The sequence below is a fragment of the Podarcis melisellensis genome (assembly GCF_964234715.1).
Source record: "Podarcis melisellensis genome assembly, chromosome: 17".
Classification (NCBI taxonomy): domain Eukaryota; kingdom Metazoa; phylum Chordata; class Lepidosauria; order Squamata; family Lacertidae; genus Podarcis; species Podarcis melisellensis.
Genome location: NC_138534.1, coordinates 37180158 through 37202894, shown reverse-complemented (window position 1 = coordinate 37202894; position 22737 = coordinate 37180158). Strand labels below are relative to the sequence as shown.

The 22737-nt window shown below is 44.4% G+C and overlaps 3 protein-coding genes across 8 annotated transcripts in view; 2 read left to right on the top strand and 1 right to left on the bottom strand.

Moving 5' to 3' along the window:
- SLC26A1 (solute carrier family 26 member 1) overlaps nucleotides 1-489 on the top strand; it is a 49539-nt gene extending 49050 nt beyond the window's left edge. For all 6 annotated transcript variants that reach the window (XM_081894161.1, XM_081894163.1, XM_081894165.1 and 3 more), the window contains one exon: nucleotides 8-489. The gene's annotated coding sequence lies outside the window, so the exon portion shown is untranslated. The remainder of the gene's footprint in view (nucleotides 1-7) is intronic.
- IDUA (alpha-L-iduronidase) overlaps nucleotides 1-3815 on the bottom strand; it is a 58266-nt gene extending 54451 nt beyond the window's left edge. Inside the window, exons 1-2 of the mRNA XM_081894192.1 lie at nucleotides 3152-3815; nucleotides 507-647 (exon numbers count right to left, since the gene is read on the bottom strand). Of these exons, the coding sequence (XP_081750318.1) occupies nucleotides 507-647; nucleotides 3152-3345 (335 nt within the window). The 5' untranslated portion in view covers nucleotides 3346-3815. The remainder of the gene's footprint in view (nucleotides 1-506; nucleotides 648-3151) is intronic.
- Nucleotides 3816-4966: 1151 nt separating this feature from the next.
- LOC309360318 (protein regulator of cytokinesis 1-like) lies at nucleotides 4967-22406 on the top strand. The gene is made up of 11 exons (XM_081895012.1): nucleotides 4967-5062; nucleotides 6837-6969; nucleotides 8129-8251; nucleotides 9225-9458; nucleotides 12083-12253; nucleotides 13852-14004; nucleotides 15839-15986; nucleotides 16238-16374; nucleotides 17792-17887; nucleotides 19242-19382; nucleotides 20949-22406. The coding sequence occupies exons 1-11, from the start codon at nucleotides 5040-5042 to the stop codon at nucleotides 21075-21077; spliced, it is 1488 nt and encodes a 495-aa protein (XP_081751138.1). The 5' UTR covers nucleotides 4967-5039; the 3' UTR covers nucleotides 21078-22406.
- Nucleotides 22407-22737: the final 331 nt, after the last annotated feature.

The window sequence follows — 22737 nt, the reverse complement described above, 5'->3', positions numbered from 1 at the left end:
CTTGAAGTTCATGCAGAGAACCAATGAAGCCTCGTGGAAACTACTCGTTTTTATATTGATAAGCTCCCAAGGCACACCATTTACAACCCTTAAAAAATGGAAATCCCATCCCATTTGTGTCCAGCCAGGCAGACTGGTACCTTCTGTGGATTTATTTGAAGGGTTAAAGTTAAATCCTTTTTAAAATACCCTTCCACCTAAGCGCTCCCTCCAAAGATGGAATAGTTCCACCATCTCCTCTTCACGCAATTTACCAGGTCAGTCCAGTTTAACTAAGACTATAGTAGGGTTGCCATACATATCTGGAATACTGCAGTCGGCAGCAGTGTCTGGACAGAATTTTTTTGGGTGGGGGAATTCTGGGAAAATCCGGACGTACGGTAGCTCATGTTAGGAGTGTTGTCTTTCCATAAAAACAGCTCAGAAACGGCTTTTTTTTTTCCCTGGCGATTTTGCCCAAAAAGCTCAACAACTTTGGCAAGAAAGAAAGACAGAATTTAACTTACCTGACTTGAATAAGTTCCAGGAGCCAGTGGATTCGAATTTGCTCGATGCCATTGTGTGGCACAGAAGAAATATAAGCCAGGTTAATTATTTGGTCTTTACTGAGATCAAATAAATCTGCTTTGCTGTGTGGCAGAGGAGGACTGAAAAGATGAGGAAAGTAATATTAATTAGAATAAAGGAGAAAGAAAAGAGTTTAATATCAAAGCCAAAAAGCCAACAAATACAAAAAGAAATTAAAGCTTTGCAGACTCAATTTTCTCCAATTATAAATCAAGAAATAGAATGGAAAATAAAATTAATGAAAGAGAGAAATTTTGAATCTGCAAATAAGTGTGGAAAATTGTTGGCCTGGCAATTAAAAAAAGAGGCAGAAACAAAATACTATTACAAATATTGTATCTGATGGAAAATCTGTGGAAAACCCTGCAGATATAAGGAAATGCTTTCAGAAATATTTCAAACAACTGTATAAAAGAGGTAAAGAAGATATGGACAAAATTGAGCAGCTTCTTAAGGTAAATGAAGTGCAGAAAATTCCCAGAGATAAAAGATCCTTACACAATGACACGGTTACAAGACAGGAAGTTGAGACAGCAATAAACCAAATGCAATTAGGCAAAGCCCCAGGACCAGATGGTTTGTCTGGCAAATATTATAAAACTTTGAAAGATTGGTTAATCCATCCGCTGGCAGATGTATGTAATAAGATATTAATAGGGGAGAAACCACCTGAAACCTGGAAAGATGCATAAATAAATGTGATACCGAAACCAGAGCAGGATAGATCGGATGTTAAGAATTATAGACCAATCTCATTACTTAATGTTGACTATAAAATATTTGCAAATATTTTGGCTAATAGATTGAAAAAGGCCTTAATAGAATATATACATAAAGACCAGGCAGGATTTCTGCCTGGGAGACATATGGAAGATAATATTAGGAATATAATTGACATATTAGAAAGATTAGAGGCCAAAAGAAATTGTAAAGCTTTATTAATGTTTATTGATGCCTTCACATATATTATTTCAGCAATCCTTCCAACACTCCTGCTAGGTGGGTCAGTATTATCTCTATGTTGCAAGTGAGGGTTGCAATGGGGGGAGGGGATGGCTGTGTTTGGAGCGCTGTGGGTTAAGCCACAGAGCCTAGGACTTGCTGATCAGATGGTCGGCGGTTTGAATCCCCATGACGGGGTGAGCTCCCGTTGCTCGATCCCTGCTCCTGCCAATCTAGCAGTTCAAAAGCACGTCAAAGTGCAAGTAGATAAATAGGTACCACTATGGCGGGAAGGTAAACGGCGTTTCTGTGCGCTGCTCTGGTTCGCCAGAAGCGGCTTAGTCATGCTGGCCACATGACTCGGAAGCTGTACTCCCTTGGCCAATAAAGCGAGATGAGCGCCACAACCCCAGAGTCGGTCACGACTGGACCTAATGGTCAGGGGTCCCTTTACCTTTACTTTAAATTCAGTTTTACTAGTAAACTGGAGTTTAAACTAAGCCCTTTCCAGCCCCAGGAGGAGCGCGGAGAGCGTTCACATGACACACCTACACCCTGCAGCCGACACACTAATGTGTCGCAACACACGGTTTGGAAAGCTCTGCAATATACTATTGTCACCTAGAATCTGAGTTTTGCAAGGGGTGTATGCAAGCACAATGTTTGCTTTTTGGTGAGCCGAGACTGGTCTGCTGCTCCCTAATGCCCTGTGCTTGTTTAAAAACACGCAGAGATATATAGTGCTAATCTCCAATGCTCTCTGACTTCTAAGAAGATGAAACGCTGTATCACTCGGGGAAATGATGAACGTGAAAACGAGTGATGCAGCGATTAAGACTGTTGGGCTAGGACAGCAGGTAGTAATCAGGGTTCAAATCCCACTTGGTCAGGAACCTCCCTGGGACAGTCACCATCTCTCAACCTAACCTACCTCACAGGGATGTTGGGAGGATAAAATAAAGGGGGAGGAACCGTGTTGCGTTGCCTTGAGCTGTTAAGGGAGGAAAAACAGGGCACAGGTTGCAGCAAATAAATTTGCAAGAGCAAAACAAACCCACGTGCTGCATACTGCTTGTGCCCTGCATAAAGTGGACTTCTTTAGATCGTTAGTAAATATAGCTCCTAGACAGCATCTTAAAAAGCAGAGACATCGCCTTGCCAACAAAGGTCTGTATAGTTAAAGCTGTGGTTATCCCAGTATTGATGTATGGAAGTGAGAGCTGGACCATAAAGAAGACTGATCGCCAAAGAATTGATGCTTTTGAATTCTGGTGCTGGAGGAGACTCTTGAGAGTCCCATGGACTGCAAGAAGATCAAACCTCTCCATTCCTAAGGAAATCAGCCCTGAGTGCTCACTGGAAGGACAGATCATGAAGCTGAGACTCCAGTACTTTGGCCACCTCGTGAGAAGAGAAGACTCCCTGGGAAAGACCCTGATGTTGGGAAAGATGGAGGGCACAAGGAGAAGGGGACGACAGAGGACGAGATGGTTGGATAGTGTTCTCGAAGCTACCAGCATGAGTTTGACCAAACTGCGGGAGGCAGTGGAAGACAGGAGTGCCTGGCGTGCTCTGGTCCATGGGGTCACGAAGAGTCGGACACGACTAAACGACTAAACAACAAATATAGCTCCTGTCTTACCAATATCCTGTGCTTTTCCAAAAGTGCTTCAATTCCCTCTCGGTCTGTGAGACGTCCACATTTATCAGGAAAGCCCCAAAGGCTACTTGCACTGTGAGACCCAGTAGTATGGCGAGGCTCCACGCCCTGCAGGATCTCATCCGACCCGGAGAAATTAGCACCCAAAGGAAACAAAGACTTTTGCGCCCTTCCATCGTATGTTTCCAAAGAACTCAGCGGCGTACTCCATGCCTCGCGCAAGGGACGGGGAGGCGCTGCATCTCCTCTCTCCCGGCTGTCACTTTTACGCTGCCCAAATTCAAAGTTCCGGCTTTGGATCTGGGATCCTAGGTCCCAGCGACGGGGTGGACGATCCCTAGAGACGCAGCCTGCTGCAGTTTTCTTCCCAAGTTGCAACGAAGCCCCCCCATCCACCCCTTTTTCCTACGGCACATGGTCGCTCCTATTTGCTTTACTTCCTGCTTTTTTTCTCTTCCGCGAAAGAGAGGCGCGGGAAGTTGCCTTCTCCCCAAAGCAAAGGCGAGTCCGATCATGGGGCTTACTCGAGGGTAAAGCTGCAGGCTATGGCTCACAACAGGGGGCGGGAGAGAGAATGCAATATGAGAACACAAAATGCATAATAAAACGCGTACCTGGCAAACCGCCCTAAGGGTGGGACTGCTTTGCACCATAGCTGTCACAGATTGGAAAATAAGGGACCAGCAGCCAAAATAAGAGATTTTGGCTTAGTTTATACAGAAATCCGGCACTGATGGAGCCATGCTGCTTTGGCTGCCATCTGTGTTTTGCAGGGGGTTGGACTAGATGATAGCATCCCCTCCAACCAGCGCAGCATCTTAATGTAGTGATTTCCCCCTCTGCGTCCCTTTCATAACTCTATTTTTATAAATCATTTGTCCATCCATAGTTCAAATTTTTACAAGTTTTCTGTCAATCCTACCAATTTTATGTAACTCTTTGCAATAGCTTTTCCAATAAATTATAAACTTTCCCCATTCTTTATGAAAGAGGTCCTCTTCCTGGTTTCTAATTCTGCCTGGAAGCTTTGCCATCTCGACGTGGTTCATCCGTTTTGTCTGCCGCTCTTCTTGGGTGGGAGTTGTAGACCCTTAGGATCATCTAGTCCAACCCCCTGCAAAACACAGTCAGTGGCAGCCAAAGCAGCCTGGCTCCATCAGTGCCAGATTTCTGTATAAACTAAGCCAAAATCCCTTATTTTGGCTGCTGATCCCTTATTTTTGAGGCTGCTGGTCCCTTATTTTCAAATCTGTAAGTTGGCAGCTATGGGAGGCTGTCTTATCCCCAGTCAAACCCTTGTTGGTCCGCACTGGCTCCCTAAGGGAAGCTCGCTCAGCCCTACTGGGGGATCGAACCTTTAACCCGCTTTCAGCTCGGATCTATACAGCCTTTCCCTGACCAACCACCCGTTGAACTCAGTGGGATTTACATGAGTGACGTCTCTTTTTGCCAATCAGGCTTCTGCTTCTCTTTACGTCTCCGCCTTCCACCTCGGCACCGACATCGCTGCTTAGCTTTGAGGGCGGCCAATCAGCGCTTTGCCCGGCACACCCCTTTACGTCACCGCCTTCCACCGTGCGGAGCGGACATCCCCTTTCCCTCTCTTGCAACTGATTTACGACCAATCAGCGCTTTGCCAAGCTTCCGTGAGCTCCAATAGAGGCGCACGGAGGGGCATTTATGGGGCGGGAAGGAAACGCGCTTCGCCGTGGCCAATGGGAACCGGAGGTGGCTTGTTGATTGCTCAGTCCGACGTCCAATCAAGAGGCGCGGTGGCCAGAGCCTGTTGCTAGGCGGTTCCTAAGCCGTTTGTTTTGAATTTTGGCGGCGGTTCCTTATTCGGTATTCTTCGTTATTTTAATTGCCGGTGATGGCGAAGCCGGCGAGGGAAAGGTGAGAGGGGAAACTGAGGGAAGCCGGGGGCCTCAAGGGGACCCGAAGCTGAAGGCTGGGAGATTCAGGGCGAAAGGAAGAAAGTTAAAAAGATTTTTTAATTCTCCTTTAAAAAAAATATCCTGAAGCCTTTCTGTTAGGCATCATGTTGATTGAAATACCAAAAAGCCTAAGAAGACTTTTTATGTATGCAACCGCAGCAGCAGCTAGGATTTTAATAGCTAAAAACTGGAAAGACGATTTAATCCCCACAAAAACTGACTGGCAAGCGAAGATGATAGAATATTTAGAACTTGGGGAAATGACTGGGAGAATAAAAGGAAAATCAAATCAGAAAGTAAAGATTGGGCAATATTCAAAGAATATTTTTTAAAAGCACTGTGATAATGCAGTGCTCCTGACAGGTTTAGATTGCATCTTGAAGGGTAAGGAAACGTTAATAAAAATAATTTATTTTGGTAAGTAACGGAAGAGAGTAATAATAAAGAAGTGCATATAGAATAATATGGTGTAAAAAGCACAGAGGTGAGTCGGAAGTTAAAGTATGTCTAATGTCAAAGGATATGTTGCTAGTTAGTGGTTTGTGTATGTTTATTGTTATTGTCTATGTTTGATGTAGATTGTTTTGTAATAAAGAACTTTTAAAAATTATAATAAAAAAGAAAGCTTTGAATTGTGCAGTGAGGCTGTGGAACTCCCTGCCACAGGAGGGCGGTGGTGGCCACTGACTTTGGCAACTTCAAATCAGGACTAGACAAATTCAGGGAAGGTAATGATGAAGTGTTGGGGAAGGGTGGGAACATGTCGTGCGCCTTCGGGGGTCGTTTGTCCGCCTTTGGTCCCCACCCTGCACTCAGCTCTCACCTGTGGCTCCTAGAAGCTGTCAGCATGCGATGGGGGGCCATGTCCCAGGAACGACTTTGACTGCCTGGCTAAACCAAATGAGGGCAGCAGGTGAGTCTCAAATCCTCACTGAGTTAGAAGCTGCCCTGCATTCAAAGACAGGATCCAGCGGATTAATAATAATAATAATAAATTTACCCCGCCCTCCCCAGCCAAGACCGGGCTCAGGGCGGCTAACAACCAATAATAAAAACAAGTTGATTAAAATACAATTTAAAAGATTAAGATACAATATTAAAACAATTAGGGAGCAATCTCATCATGGGAGGAGAAAGGAAAAAGAAAAAGGGGGAGGGAATCAAACTGATTCTGAGCCAAAGGCCAGGTGGAACAACTCTATCTTACAGGCCCTGCGGAAAGAAATCAGATCCTGCAGGGCCCTGGTCTCAAGAGACAGAGCATTCCACCAGGCCGGAGCCAGTGTTGAGAAGCCCCTGGCTCTGGTTGAAGCTAATCTAACTTCCTTAGGGCCCGGGACCTCTAGGGTGTTGCTATATATGGACCTTGAGGTCCTCCGTGGGGCATGCCACAGATTGAGTTGACAAGACCAAGAGTGAGGCCAATGGGCAAGAAGGCAGTTTCTGCATCTGCTGTCGGGGGAAGTGAGGGGCAGGTGGGGCTCGTCAACCTGGGAAGGTAGCCCATCTAGGAGAAGGGAAAACTCTGATCCTAAACCTTTCAGGAGCTATGTTTGAAACTAACCAGGCGCATTCCGGGCAGATCAGAAACTTACAAAGGGAAAGTTTGTGAAGCACAAGTCATGTAATATGGTTGAACAGATGCCGATGTAGGAAACGGAACAAAATCGTGATAGAATGAAAGCAAGGCTTGGAGTTTCTCATGTGCCATTTTCTATTTTATTATTGTACAGTGAGGTTTTGGCCTCCTCCCTAGTGAACAGCGTGACCCAAGCTTTTGGAAAGCTTGTAGATTTATGGAACGAAATGGGTATCAGCAGAGAACTGCAGCTGGAGCGCATGCAGACAGCTAAGGCGCACATTGAGGTATGGAGCAGTGTGTGTGTGATTTGTACTCCAAATGCTCTTAAACAGTTGACTTATTTCATTTGTCAATTTATATATTAATGGGTTTTAGGGCCCTCTTTGTGTTTTATTCCAAATAATATTTTGCTGCTTTAAAGCAGCGGTGTGAGTTTTTGGGGAGGAAATTCCAATTTCTAAGTCCGGTGCTCAGACTGTTGCTGGGAGATAAATTATGTTTTGTTCTTTTCTAATTACCATGTGAGTCTTTACTTTACATTGACACCCTCCTTCCTGACACTATGACCCAGCTCCCCCAAGGAATGAAGGGAGCTGTATTTCAGCAACATCTGGAGGGACGCAGGTTCTTGAGCTAGCAGATTCTGAATCTTTCAATTAAGTTGCAAGCCTCAATATCTTTGCTGACAAAATTAATAATGCTCACTACCTTGCATTGCAAAACTTACATGGGCTGCAGCAGTTGGCTTTTATTTCTGCAGAAGTGACAGTATATTTTGTTCTCAATTTTTACAACAGTTGATCTAACGCACAGTTTCTACATGATTTTGGAGACCCTTGCAGCAAAAATGTAAAGGGCTTACTTAGACAGTCAATGACTGGTCTCTTCCTAAGTATAAAATGGGTAGGGCTAAATGCAGAGACTAAGAAAATATGGTCCAGGTCCCAAAGCACCTGGTTAAATATCAATTATCTCCATTTTTCGATCAACCTTATAGTATTTACAAAAGCTAAAAGCCAAGCTGTCCGCTGATAGTTATCTGAAACATATCAGTCGATGAAAAGGAATGTGAAGAAAGAATTTGACTACTACTCATTTTATAGAAACTTCTATCCCCAGTTTTCCTGATGGCTGGGAGGGGGTTACTTGCTACTGACAAGTAGCTGTGTGTAAACATGGTTTAAAGCCAGCCAGCTAATAACTGAAAAATCAGGAAGCCTCAGGAACCCTACCAGACCACACTCCAGTTACTGAGTTTGGGAGATGGTAGTTTATATGTCAGAAACACTTCTTCTCTTACAAACTTGATTGGTGTGTATTTTAAAATGCAGAATATTAATGTGGCACAAATTCTTAATTTAGCTATGGGTGCAATGCTTTAATTTGACAGTTAATCTGATAAGGAACTGTACTCACACTTCTGTTATATGGGTTTTTGGATAGACTCTGTTGAATGAAATGATTGAGGAAGAAAGTAATTTGAAAGAAAAAATTGAAAATGACATTGAAATACAGAAGTCTCAGTTGAATATCGTGAGATACGAACTCAAGCTGGACCCTTACCAGGCAAGTTGCTTCACTGCTGCTTCCGGATAACAAAGCACAAAGATGTCACTTAGGTTGCAGTCCTATACTTGATATACCAGGGAGAAACCCTCATTAAGTTCAGTGGTGTTTACATCTGATTAGACTTGTATACAATTACAGTGTTAACGACAATGGGCTGATATCTGCCACCATGATGAGTTTTTATTCTCAGCACTGTTTCTGTAATTACCATTGCATTTGAAAATGTGGAGCTCTTGCTTTGCACGTGTAAGGTTTCTATTGAACACTTGGAATCTCTAGAGCCCTCTGATGGGCATAATTGTAATTAATGTGATTCTTCAGAGCTGCTTTTTACTGTTGTAATGAATTAAGACTTAAAATATTTGGTCTGGCAGCTGACTGGAAGGTTACTGTTCAAATACAAATTCTGTTTCGGTACAGACCTGTCAAAATGTGATCTTTGCTCAGTACTGCCACTCACTGTAGTGTCAATAAAGGCATCCTTCCACTTATGCATGGCACCAGGAAATAATTAAATGATTTGATTCAAACCTGGAAATGGCGAGAGAGAGCTGGAGAGTCCGTGTGGCTCACAAGGAGACCCTCCCTGGAAACCAAAGAGGATGTCAGTGAGAGCATAGGAAGCCCCAAAGAGACTGGAGGTGCAGCAGGGCTTTGTTTACGCTGCTCAGCCTCCCCGCCTACCCACAGCTGATGTGCGGGGTAGCGCAGCAGCAGCAGCGATTTCCTGCATGTCCTCCAGCCTCCTGCCAGCCCCAAAGTTTCAATTATAGTTGTGGGTGTTTTGGGATACAGTATATTTTGTGTGGATTGAAGAGAGAGCGGCTGAGATGGCATTTGAAAAGGCTTAGAGGGGGCTCCCCACTTTACATGATTTCAGTTATGCGTGCAGGGACCAAAATGTAACCCTCGCGTAAGAGAGGGGGACATCTGTACATTTCTGCACCTAACCCTTTGTGACTCTTTACAGGTTGGTGACGGCTTATCCATCATCCAGTTAGAAAAAGAGTTTCGTCTGGCTTTAGAAGGTGCTCTTAAAGAAAAACAAGAGAGGCTGACGAAGTTGAAACAGCTGCAGCTAGAGGAGCAGAGACTATGTTCAGAGCTTTACGCTACTCCATACTACATACCGACCGGCAGTGTTCCAAGTTGTTTGCAGCTGGAAGAATTAGACAAACATGTTCAGCAGCTCTTGAAAGTGAAGGTGTAGTACTGACCCCTCCCCCTTTGCATTATTTAAACAGAAACATTGTATTTATTTTTATTTATTGAATTTATATACCCAATATATAGTAAAAGTCACAGGTTCTGATAAGGCTTGCTGGGCTTGGACCCAGGTATGAGCCACAAATGGAGGCATTGTATGGCTTCTGAATATTTCTCTGGTTTGAATTAAAATGTAAGAAGAATTCTCAGCAACTTACACTTTCCCCCTCCCCTCTAGTCAGCCCCTAAATGGTTACTTTTGCAGCCAGGAGACCTGCTGTTGGGGCCTCTAGATGTGTAAAAGTTAGAAGTGAAGATAGGGTTGCCACGTTTTACAAAGTGAAAATCCAGACTGAAGAGTTGTAGAGTTTTGTTTTGTTTTGGTTTTGCAAATAAATTGAAGCTATTTCTGAGGAAGATCTGCAAAATGACACTGCCGCCATGCGTGCAGATTTTCCCAGACATTTCTCCAATTTACGCCTGGACATTGCTTGCAGCTACAGTATTACAGATATGTCTGGGAAATTCCATATGGCAATCCTAAAACTTGAATTCACTCTGAAATAAATAATTTCCCTTGGGAGAGGGGGAGTGATTCAACTTACTTCTAAGCCAGTCTGGTATGAATTATAGGGAGCTTCCTCATGCCTACTAAACATGCTGCTTTCTTATCTCCTGGCAAATTGCTTTTGAATGCTTGTTCTAGAAAAATTGCATTTAATTCATATCAGATATTCATTCTGGTTATCCAGAATTAGCAAATAGCCTTAATCAATAAACGAATCTGTTCATTTTTTGTTGAGCGGGTGAAACTAGTTTGATATTCCTGTGTTGCACTTAAAGTTGGACAGTGTCAGGAATATTGTCAATCTGTTTTGTTGGGTTAAACATGTGATTTTTAGATCAGTGTTTCCCAACCGGTGTTCCGCGGCACACTACTGTGCCGCGAGACTTTGCCTGGTGTGCCGCGGGAAAAATTGGCAGGGGGGGGGAATAAAGGGGAAAAAAATTATTCCCCCACCGCCAGGCGTGGGGCTGGGGCGGGGGAAGCCCGAGCTTCCCCCTCCCCCAGAACGGGACCCAGAGCCATGCCGAAGCTGCGCGCAGCTTTGGCATCGCTCTGGGAGCTTGCGGGGCTGGGGGAGGAGGAAGCCCTCCGCCAGCCTCCAAACCATGTCGGGAGACAGCGGGATGGCGCGCGGAAGGCTTCTCCCCCCGCCAGCCTTCCAGCCAAGTCGGGGGACAGCGGGATGGCGCGCTGCGCCTCTCCCGCTGTCCCCCGAGTTTGCGGGGCTGGCGATGGGGAGGAGCAGGCTTCTCCCCCCGCCAGCCTTCCAGCCAAGTCGGGGGACAGCGGGATGGCGCGCTGCGCCTCTCCCGCTGTCCCCCGAGTTTGCGGGGCTGGCGATGGGGAGGAGCAGGCTTCTCCCCCCGCCAGCCTTCCAGCCAAGTCGGGGGACAGCGGGATGGCGCGCTGCGCCTCTCCCGCTGTCCCCCGAGTTTGCGGGGCTGGCGACGGGAAGCAGCAGGCTTCTCCCCCCGCCAGCCTTCCAGCCAAGTCGGGGGACAGCGCTATGGCGCGCTGCGCCTCTCCCGCTGTCCCCCGAGTTTGCGGGGCTGGCGACGGGAAGGAGCAGGCTTCTCCCCCCGCCAGCCTTCCAGCCAAGTCGGGGGGCAGCGCTATGGCGCGCTGCGCCTCTCCCGCTGTCCCCCGAGTTTGCGGGGCTGGCGACGGGAAGGAGCAGGCTTCTCCCCCCGCCAGCCTTCCAGCCAAGTCGGGGGACAGCGGCAAGGACGCGCTGCGTTTCTCCGCTGTCCCGGACGGCTTTCAAAAGCCTGCCTTCAAAAGCCGTCCGGGACAGCGGAGAAACGCGCTGCCTCTCCCGGGAAGGCAGGCAGGGGGGAGCAAAGGCTTTCGCCCCCGCCCGCCTTCAGAAGAGGTCCAGGACCTCTTCTGAAGGCGGGCGGGGGGCGAAAATCTTTGTCCCCCCTGCCTGCCTTCCCAGGGGCTTTTAAATCGCCCCGGACAGCGGAGAAGTCCTCCGCTGTCCCGGGCGATTTTAAAATGCCGCCCGCAAGCATTTTAAGATTGCCCCGGACAGCGGAGAAGTCCTCCGCTGTCCCGGGGTTTTTTAAAATGCTGGGGGTCGGAAGAAAAGCCCTTGTCCCCCCCCCCAGCCTTCAGAAGAGGTCGGGGGACAGACTGCGGGGAGAAATCAGGGTGGGAGTCACGACCGTGAGGCAGGGCTGCCAAGTGTGGCAGAAGAGGACACGGCCGTCGCACCTGTCCTTAGGTAGGAGCTTCTTCCGTGTCGACCTGCTGCCCTAAAGTCTTGGCTTTTTTCTTGGCTTTTTGGCGGTTGGCACAGAAGGAAGGCAAGGGGGAGGGGAAAAAATTGAAACTTACACTTTCGTGCGTCCCTCCCGGCGTGACGCTGCGCGCTGACGTCACGGGGCTGTAATGGTGGTGTGCCTCGATATTTTTTTCATGAAACAAGTGTGCCTTTGCCCAAAAAAGGTTGGGAAACACTGTTTTAGATGTTATTTATATCTGAGACCTCATGACAGCATTACATTTGAAAGCTGTTTGATCTGACTATTTAAATCATTTTATTTGTTTAGGAGCAAAGATTGAAAGAGTTTTTTAAACTAAGGGGAAAGGTCAGGCAGTATAATAAAGAAATTGGACACACACCAGATGGGACTCTGGAAAGTGATATGTTGAGCGATGAAGAAGAATGCATTTGCCTTACAAAGAAAAACCTTGAGGATCTCGAATTGCTTGTTCATCAGGTTGGTCTTTTGAATGTAAAAAAGATGTATTCACATGAATGAGGCTGCTGTTCAGATTGTTTAGCCCACATGAATACCAGAACCAATATGTCCAGTTACAGATAGGTAGCCGTGTTGGTCTGCCATAGTCAAAACAAAAAAAATTCCTTCCAGTAGCACCTTAAAGACCAACTAAGTCAGTTCTTGGTATGAGCTTTCGTGTGCATGCACACTTCTTCAGATACACTGAAACAGAAGTTTCCAGACCCTTCTATATAGAACCAATATGGTCCTTAAATGATGTTGGGCAAATGCAACAGGTGTGCCATTTATAACCATGGCTTGCGAAGTGCAATAAAGGCCTCCAATATGGAGGTATAAGTGCTTTCTTATAGTCAGGCCAATGGGTCTTCTGTAGCTAATAATGCTGCAAGGTGATATGTGTGGGCCATGCAGTGTAATAGTGAATGAGGGTTCCATCTCTATTCTAACTTCCCACTCCCTGCCTTCAGCCATTTGAAATGAGACAGGTTAACTGTTGGGATGCAACTCAGTTTGAACTGGAGGCTGATTTGTCTCCATGGGAAAGAGTAGATAGAAGGAAGAACTTCCAAGTTGCCTAGAGCGTCCTTTAACCTGTACTGACCTTCCATCATGTGTTAGACATGTTTTTAGGGTTCCAGACCTCATTTCCTTCTTTTTCTACATCATCGCTGGGAAAGGAAACATCCTTGCATCTTCCCTATACAGTTGTACAGTGGTACCTCGGGTTACAAACGTAATTCGTTCCAGAGGTCCGTTCTTAACCTGAGGCGCACTTTCGCTAATGGGGCCTCCCACCACTCCGCCGGCGTGCAATTTCCGTTCTCATCCTAGGGCAAAGTTCTCAACCCAAGGTACTATTTCTGGGTTAGCGGAGTTTGTAACCTGAAGTGTTTGTAACCCAAAGCGTTTGTAACCAAGGTACCACTGTACCTTGGAAGTCAAACGGAATCCGTTCCAGAAGTCCATCGAACTTCCGAAACGTTTGAAAACCAAAACGTGGCTTCTCATTGGCTGCAGGAAGCTCCTGCAGCCAATCGGAAGCCCCATTGGACTTTCGGCTTCCAAAAGAGCATTCAAAAACCGGAACAGTCACTTTGGGTTTCGATTGTTCAGGAGCCAAAACGTTCGAGAACTAGGCTGTTCGACTTTCAAGGTACGACTGTATGTGTATTTCCTTCAATAAACTTAGCTTCCATCTTTTTCCAAACTCAAGAGTTGGTGTAATTATATCCAGGCTAAAGTGTGTTCTACTCCAACAGTAATTCAGTGTTCAGTTAAGCTTCCAAGCTGCAAGTTAAATTGAAAACACCAACATTCTCTCCCCCCACCCCCACCCAATCCGCCCCGGACCACCTCCCCACCTTATAGAACTGGTAATCACAATACTTCATTGCTTAATTTTGGTACCGTGATCAAGATGGAGTGTTGGCATGCACTTTTCCTGAGAGGCTGATGATGCAGTGTTACATCTGGCTTGACTTGCTCTTGAGACTATATGGTACAGTTCACATACCTTGTTGCTGCCTTTTCCATATGGCTGTTTTGTATGAATTGATGTAGATGTGCCTTTGTAGTTGCAGGTCAAGAAAGACTCTCTAATTGCCAGCAGAGATGCTCTGGTGAAAGAGGTGCAAGTTTTGTGGGACAGACTTCAACAGCCACAAGAGAAACAGGAGCAACTCACAATGTTGGCCAGCAGATGTCCTATTTCTGAAGCAATAAAAATGGTAATAGAATCAGAATTCTGATGGCACTGTTCATTAATAATAGACTGACTACAATGGTCTCTTATGTAATTTACAATACAGAAAGGTAAGAGTCGCTTAAAACTACAGAATCAGACTTCAGTTTAAATGTGTGCTGGAGTTTTTAAAAAAGTCTTCTGTAGGCTGTGGAAGATCGGGGAGGGGGTTTGCCTGACCTCAACTGGAAGGGTATTCCACAAAGTTGGGTCTACAATACTGAATTCACAGCTCCTGGTGGATACAAGCCACGAATCTGAGCCATGGGGTTACCACTAACATTGACTCTGCCCAAGTCCTTGATGATCAGGCAAGGATATATGGGATTAGGCAGGATCTGTGGTATCCTGGACCCACATTGTTGAGGGCCTTGTAAATTACCGTACCGTTCGCCCTATAGGACGCATTCCCCCCCCCCCAAAAAAGGGGAAATGTGTGTGCGTCCTATGGGGCAAATGCAGGCTTTCGCTGAAGCCTGGAGAGCGAGAGGCGTCGGTGCGCACCAACCCCTCTCGCTCTCCAGGCTTCAGGAAGCTATCCGCAAGCCTGGGGAGCCCGGCAGGAGTGCCCGCCGGGCTCCCAAGGCTTGCGGGTAGCAGCCTTTTCTGGGGGCTGGGGTCTGGGGAAGCTCAGGCATCCCCCGCCCCAGCCCCGCGGCTGGGGGGGGGAATAATTTTTTTTATTTATTTCCCCCCCAAAAAAATCGAGGTGCGCCCTATGGGCCAGTGTGCCCTATAGGGCGAAAAATACGGTAATGCAAGAACCTTGAACTTGGTCGTGTAGTGTTCAGGCAGTCCATGCAAACCTTGGAGCACTAAAGTTACATCCCGGTGATAGTCATTCCTGATCAACAGTCTAGACATAGTGTTTTGCGGCAGCTGGAGCCTCCAGGTCTAAGAGTAGCCCCACATAGGGCACATTGCAGTAATCAAGTCTTGATTGTAAAAGAACGGCTGTAGTTGACATACCATCTATAGCTGGTAAAAGGCACTCCTATTGAAATTAATGGACCTACCTTAAGTCGTGCTCATTGATTTCAGGGAGTCTAGTCTGAGTAAAACTTAGTTGATTACTACCCAGTGTTTTCCCCCCCCAGATGTTGATATTTACTGACTTTACCGCCTGTTTTGTTTCACTGGATCTGCTTTGATGCTAGACGCTCAACAGTTTTGTGTCTCTCACCTGCAGTGAGTGGTATTTTAATTTTGAAGCTTCTGAAATAGCAGCTGCATGCGTTTTTATAAAATATTTCTTCTTCAGATACATTAATATGAGATGTATGTAGTTGCTTAAAACTATAGAATCAAGCTTCAGTTAAAATACCTGCTGGGTTAAAAGAAAAGTTGCCCAGAGAAGACATAGGCAGGAAAAGGCACATTTTCAGGCATTTGAACCCAAAGCTATTTAGGGCTTTAAAGTTAAGTAGTAGTACCTTAAATTGGATAATGCAGGAGCCTTCTCATTTTACAGTCTGGAGCTAACATCTTGCTCTAATGTATTTTGAGCGGGTGGTCTTATTCTAAGCTCAGCTGACATGGAAGCATTAAATTTAAAGTGTGGGGGAAGTGGCCATTTTAAAAAAAAGTTCTAAAGAGTTAATTGTATTCTACGTGAATGCCTCTTGGTGTCAAACTGACAGTCAGATCAGATTACTCCAGTTTCAGGAATATCCTCAGTCTGCGTACGTCACTGCTACAGCCTTTGCTGTAACAAATTTGTAGTTATGGAGAAGTCTGAGTAATTGTCTGGAAATAGTGGAAGCAAGATCTCTCCATTGCCAAATGCAATAACCATGAGACACTTGTTTTGTTTTCATTAGTGGGAAGAGGAGTTGGAGAACCTGGAAGTGCTGAAGAAGGAAAGTTTAAAACAAATTACTTTCAGAGTCAGGCAAGAACTTCATGATTTCTGGGGGAAATGCTTCTATTCTGAGGAACAAAGAGCTGCGTTTCAGCCCTTTTTAAGTGGTAATTCCTTACATCTTATATCTTTCAAATACAAACCTGTATTTTGTGTCTACTTATGACTAAAGACAGGTAAAACTATTTTTTGTCATAATTTTAAAAACTGAATGTCTGGTTGATTAGGCAAAATTCTGTTAAATCGTCTAGGGCTGGGTCACAGTGAAAGTGCTTAGTCGCTATTTGATCCTCATCTTCTAGTTACAGAGTCATGCCATGTGCCTAATGAAACCTTAACTCTTGTTTTCTTGCTTTAGATAATTTCTCTGAAGAGTTGTTGAGTCAACACGATGAAGAACTTTTGAGAATAAAAGAGGTTTACGAGAAAAACAAACACCTATATGATAATGTTCACAAATGGAATGCCATCGGGGAGCGTTTGGGTGAATTGGAGGTCAGAAGTACTGAATGCTTATGTTATCTCACTGCAGAGAGGGAAACATGAAGCTGTTTTTAGATATGGGTGAAATCTAGGTGAGCGCCAGACACAAGATTCGATTCGTATCTGAAGCTTTGGGTAGAGGCCCAATCTGTTTTGGTCTTTCCAATTCATCTCATTATTTGGGACCAAGATACAGTGGTACCTTGGTTTATGAACTTAATCCGTTCCAGAAGTCCGTTCTTAAACCAAAGCGTTCTTATACCAAGGCGTGCTTTCCCATAGCAGCGGGGGACTCAACTTACAAATGGAACACACTCAACAGGAAGCAAAACATGTTCTTATTCCAAGGCAAAGTTCACAAACCAAAACACCTACTTCCGGGTTTGCAGCGTTCTTAATACAAGTTGTTCATAAACTAAGCTTTTCTTAAACCAAGGTACCACTGATCTGTTAAAAACAAAACTGCCACCCAACCCCACCTCTATCTGTTCACTCCGTCCTTGGAGGTTTTGAAGCAGAGATTGGGTGGCCATTTATGATTATAATGGGAATCTAAAACTGTATTGCTTCCCTTCCACAGAAGTGGATGAAATGAGCAGGCATGGGCCCCTGCAGGGTGGATTAACACTCCCAAATTGTAGGCAAATACACCAAATGGAACAAATGAGCGAAAGCTAGCCAACAGAACAGTGCACTTGTTCAGAAGTGACCATTTGACACAACTGTCAGAAACGTACAGCTTCTATACTGTATAGACACAAGGATACTAGGATGATACCACCCCACCCATCATTCGCTGATAAATGCATAAAACCGCTGTGCAATGTTACTTGCTTGACTTCAAAGGAACTGATATATGCCACTGAGCCACAAATACCCTCATACTTGGTACTTTGAAAGGATAATCTTTTATCTGCCTGGGCTTGTACTAGAATAAGAGCCACAATCTTTCTCGGAATGGCAAGGTTGATGGCAAGTCGTCAACAGGCTCATCACAGCTATCTGCCAATCACCCATTCCCACCACCCTTCTGAGTAATACCCCTCCCCACCTTCTCACTATATAGAAGGGTCTGGTGACTTCTGTTTCATTGTATCTGAAGAAGTGTGCATGCACACGAAAGCTCATACCAAGAACTAACTTAGTTGGTCTTTAAGGTGCTACTGGAAGGAATTTTTTTTGTTCGGAATGGCAAGATTCTTCGGAATGTCTGCTTCAGGTTTTTGCTCTAGGAGACTTAGTTTGGTCAGAATTGAGTGTATACGCTTCCAGAGTTAATGCTAAATACATTACTTCTGGTGAATGAGCCACCATAGCCACTAGAGGGCTGTGGAAAATTTGTGTCCTGGGCTTTTAGACTCATACACCCATGTACTATAGGTAAACAATCAGTTACTTAATGTGTAACCTGTTTTCCTTCTGTATTCAGAAAAAATCAACAGATCCAAGCAGACTTCTAAACAGAGGGGGTACCTTACTCAAAGAGGAAAGAGAAAGATCAAAGCTTCAAAAACAATTGTTAAAGGTAAGTCCCAGGGCCATTTTTGTGTAGTTTCCATCCATTTTGGGTGAAATTTGGTGCCTGATCCACATGAACACCTAAGTAAAATAATAGACGTAATCCCTTGTTGACTAACACTCCTTGGCAAAGCAGTTCTAACATGTAGATAAATTTGAGGTCCAAGTGACTTCAGGTTCTTAGCATGCTTGATCGTTTCTTGGCTGATCTAGCTAACGTCTCTAAAATTGTAGAGGAAAGTGAATTGTTCAGCTGCAAACGGAGTTGGAAGAGTGCCTTGCATAGTGGCAGTGTGAAGTTTAAAGTCTTTCTGAAATTGACTAAACTGGTTGTCAGTTCAAGGTTGAAATTTTAAGTCCAAACCACCTTCCTGGTATAGACTGAACATGTTGGATATTTGCAGATTAATTGCACTGCAGAAAGCGTGCTGGGGAGACCACACATTACAACGAACACAAAATAACTTTAGCTAGGTTTTAATAACAAAAACAAAAACTCCTTTTACACTAAATATATCAACAAGCATGACCCAACCACCAACCCATCCCCCAGGGTACTGAGAGAGCTAGGTGCTGCTCTTTATATACTACAGTGGTACCTCAGGTTACATACGCTTCAGGTTACACACTCCGCTAACTTAAATAGTGCTTCAGGATAAGAACAGAAATCGGGCTCCGGTGGCGCAGAAGCAGCAGGAGGCCCCATTAGCTAAAGTGGTGCTTCAGGTTAAGAACAGTTTCAGGTTAAGAACAGACCTCCAGAACGAATTAAGTACTTAACCCGAGGTACCACTGTATAGCCAATTGCTGACACAGCTTAATTAACACAATTTAACAGCACCTGCTATACTGCTTCACAGCTGTAAAACTGGGTCACGTTGTTTTCCCTGGCCCTTAAAGAAATATACATCTTGTGGAACAATAATGAACCTTCAAATTTAAAGAGACCATTCAACAGAGCATATCGTTTAGCTCTTCAGAGGAGATGCTGCTGGTCATTCCATGACCTGTGAATTGTGACAAGTTGGCCTTCTCTGTGATAGCACACACTCTGGAGTGCCCTCCCTTGGGTAATTTGTGAGATGGAAACAGTAATGACCTCCGAATGGTTGGGGAAAACGGGCTTGCTCAAGGTTTATTCAAGCTTCACTCAAGCTTTCCTGACTCTTTTAAGGTTTATTTTATTTTTATTTTGCATACTGCTTAGTTTTTATTATGATATAAAGTTGTGCTTTATTTTTATTTCCCTTTTAATTTAGTTTTTAGGAAATGTTACATTTATATTTTTAGGTGAGCTGCATTGAGATTTTTATTAAATAGTATTATTTTTTATTTTTAAAAAACTTTTTTGCCAAAACTAGTTGGGGGAAGAACTGAAGAAAGATACTGAAGACTGGGAGAAGGAAAACAACTCACACTTCCTTGTTAATAATCAGAGGTTTCTGGACTCCATGGCCCTGCAATTGCAGCATCCCAAAATTAAGAAGGATCAACCCAAAATTGTAAGTTTTGCGTGTGAGTCACTTAATGCAGCCCATTATTTATTTGATAAAAATGTGACTGCCGTGTTTGGGATGTGTTGTCAATTCTTTACTAAATAATGACTGTTCCTTATTGACTCTGTCTGCCATGTTCTCTTTGGTGTTCTCTCACTTTCGTCTGGCTGCTATTGCAAAGTTAGTCACTTAAGCTAGGATCTAGTCAGCATTTGAAGCTAGTTACAAATTCAAAGCTAATTCTGGCTAGCACAAAATGTGGTTCATCACTAATGTTTACAACTGAGGGAGAAGGAACACATGATCCAGCAGCCTAGTCCTCCACCCAAATGACAGCAGATGTTCTATATACATCGCAGACCATGTCATAATTGTGTGTCTTGTCTGTATAACGACCTGGCAAACAGGTTGGGACTAGATTTGCAAGCTTTCGTTTTCCTTGCAGCACAGAACCATTACATTTCCCCCACAAAATAATCAACGGAGGGCTTGAATGTTAGCCTACGATGGCGTTCTTTCTCAGTCTTGCAGGAGTGTTTCTTTTTCTCTGTGCCTGGTGGGAAGAGGGAAGTTTGACAGCAGGGATGGGGTGATGCTGCTGCCGCCATGTGTGGAAAGCAGACAGCCTCTGGGGCACTGTTGATCCTTGCCACCCAAGGACAGAGCCTGTACAAAACAATAAGGTTGTCGGGGGAGAGCATAGCAGTGCCAGCAAGACATGCTTAACTGTTCAGAATATGTGGAATGCAAAAGTTGACTATCTCACTGAAACATCCCTAGGTGTGCATTGGCTCCTTAGAAACCTGTGAAAAGCAGCTACTGGTTCTATTTTACAAGTGCTGGAGCACTAAATATAAGTGCCACACTTTTCTACAAATTCTCAAGGGTGGACTAAACATACTCTTTGTTATGGATCACTCATTTATCAACTGTGGGCTGCAAATGTATGTGGACCAGCAGCCTTCATGCTTGCAGCATTTCTTTTCACTGCCCCTGGGGACTTTCAGATAATAATAATGATGATAATAATAATAATATTACACCACCCATCTGGCTGGGTTTCCATAGCCACTCTGGGCAGCTTCCAACAAGAGATTAAAAATACATTAAAACATTAGTCATTAAAAACTTCCCTAAACAGGGCTGCTAAAGTTAGATAGATAAGATAAGATAAACTTTATTCACATTAGCCAACGGCTATAGCAACATAAAACAAGCAATATATACAAATAAAATAAAGTTAGATAGTTGTTTATTTCCTTGACATCTGATGGGAGGGCGTTCCGCAGGGCGGGTGCCACTACCGAGAAGGCTCTCTGCCTGGTTCCCTGTAACCTCACTTTTCGCAGTGAGGGAACTGCCAGAAGGCTCCCGGCGCTGGACCTCAGTGTCTGGGCTAAACGATGGGGGACATCTCTTGGAAGTATCAGGGTGGAGCTTTTGCTCGGTAGGGCTGTAGGGCTCTTTCTGTTAGCTGCTGCTCCAATGTAGAAAGATGCAACAGAGAACTTACTGAAGAATTGTATTGTTTAACAGAGTTAAAGCAATGTTTATTTCGTGTGTTTTTTGCAGTCATTGAAGAGGGATGAATGTGGAACTCCCAAATCAGCTACTAAAAGACCTGCAGGAGGTGTGACCATGCCACCTCCTAGCAAGATGCGGAAAGTAAATAATCTTTTGGTCCAACAGGCAATTATCTGATAGAAATCGTGTGCATGCTTCGAAGCCAAAGTACAAATAGCCCTATTCAACTAGCTTGCATCAGCCAGAAGCAAAGTACTGTAATGACAACTTGCCTTCTTTTATTTGACAGAACCCCTGTATGTGTGTATGGGAAATTCATCCGGGAGACAAAAATGTATCAAGGAGTTAGTGATCTGCCATGGTTACCCTTCCTGCCTCTGTTCCTTCCCCTTCCCTTCTCTTGTTAAGTTTTTTGATGGTGTGAGAACAGCCTTTAATGTCTTGAAGATTGGGAGGAGGTGAAGCCAGGGGTGTAGGAAGGCTTCTAACAAGAGATTAAAAGTACAATAAAATGTCGCACATTAAAAACTTCCCTAAACAGGGCTGCCTTCAGATGCCTTCTAAATGTCAGGTAGTTTTTTTATCTCTTTGACATCTGATGGGAGGGCGTTCCACAGGGCGGGTGCTACTACCAAGAAGGCCCTCTGCCTGGTTCCCTGTAGCTTTTGCTTCTCTCAGTGAGTTATAATTTTTACAAGTATACATCAAATAAAAACTATGAATCTCCAGACTTCTCACCATCCCCTCCATGGGTCCTATTATCATTTTCAACTGCATATTATTTCATCATCCATATTTTAGGTCTATCCATATTATCTAATATTACAAGTTTTGTGAAAATCCTGCTGATGTTTCCATTTGCTTACAGTGGTCTCTTAAATAAGTTATAAATCTTTCCCATTGTTTCTTGAAACTTTTGTCTGCTTGGTTTCTAAGTTTTCCAGTCAGTTTTGCCATTTCGGCATAGTCCAACAGCTTACTTTGCCATTCTTCTCTGGTAAGGACTCTATCTTCTTTCCATCTCTGGGCAAAAGCATCCATGCAGCAGTTGTGTACATAAAATGTCTTTTCTGCTCTTTTGGAATCTTGGTACCTACGATTCCTAATAAAAAAAATGCTTCTGGTTTCCTTATAAAAGTTATTTTGAACATTATTTTCATTTCATTATATATCATTTACCAGAATGCTTTTATAACCTTACACGTCCACCACATATGGTACCTTCTTGTTCTTTGCCTTTTCGACAAATGGTCATTCTTGTCTTATACATTTTTGCTAGTTTAGTAGGCGTCAAATAGCACCTATACATCAATTTCATGTAATATTTTTTCAAAGTACAACATGCTGAAATTTTTTAATCCATTTTCATAACCTTTCCCAATCAAAATGTTGGGTATTATGCCCCAAATCCCTCGCCCAGTGTATCATCAGGTGGCATAATATAAAAATAAAACATTAAAATCAATTAATGCTATTTACAATCTGGATAATAGGATATTGTTGTTGTTTAGTTGCTTAGTCGTGTCTGACTCTTCATGTCCCCCTGGACCAGAGCACGCCAGGCACTCCTGTCTTCCACTGCCTCCTGCAGTTTGGTCAAACTCATGCTGGTAGCTTCGAGAACACTATCCAACCATCTCGTCCTCTGTCGTCCCCTTCTCCTTGTGCCCTCCATCTTTCCCAACATCAGGGTCTTTCCCAGGGAGTCTTCTCTTCTCATGAGGTGGCCAAAGTCTTGGAGCCTCAGCTTCAGGATCTGTCCTTCCAGTGAGCACTCAGGAATGATTTCCTTCAGAATGGAGAGGTTTGATCTTCCTGCAGTCCATGGAACTCTCAA

Bases quoted from the DNA above. Each gene is read 5' to 3' on its own strand.
- LOC309360318 (XM_081895012.1), top strand. From the start codon at position 5,040: ATGGCGAAGCCGGCGAGGGAAAG. The intron at 8,252-9,224 runs GCAAGTTGCTTC...GACTCTTTACAG, and splicing joins TCAAGCTGGACCCTTACCAG to GTTGGTGACGGCTTATCCAT. The intron at 14,005-15,838 runs GTAATAGAATCA...TGTTTTCATTAG, and splicing joins TTTCTGAAGCAATAAAAATG to TGGGAAGAGGAGTTGGAGAA.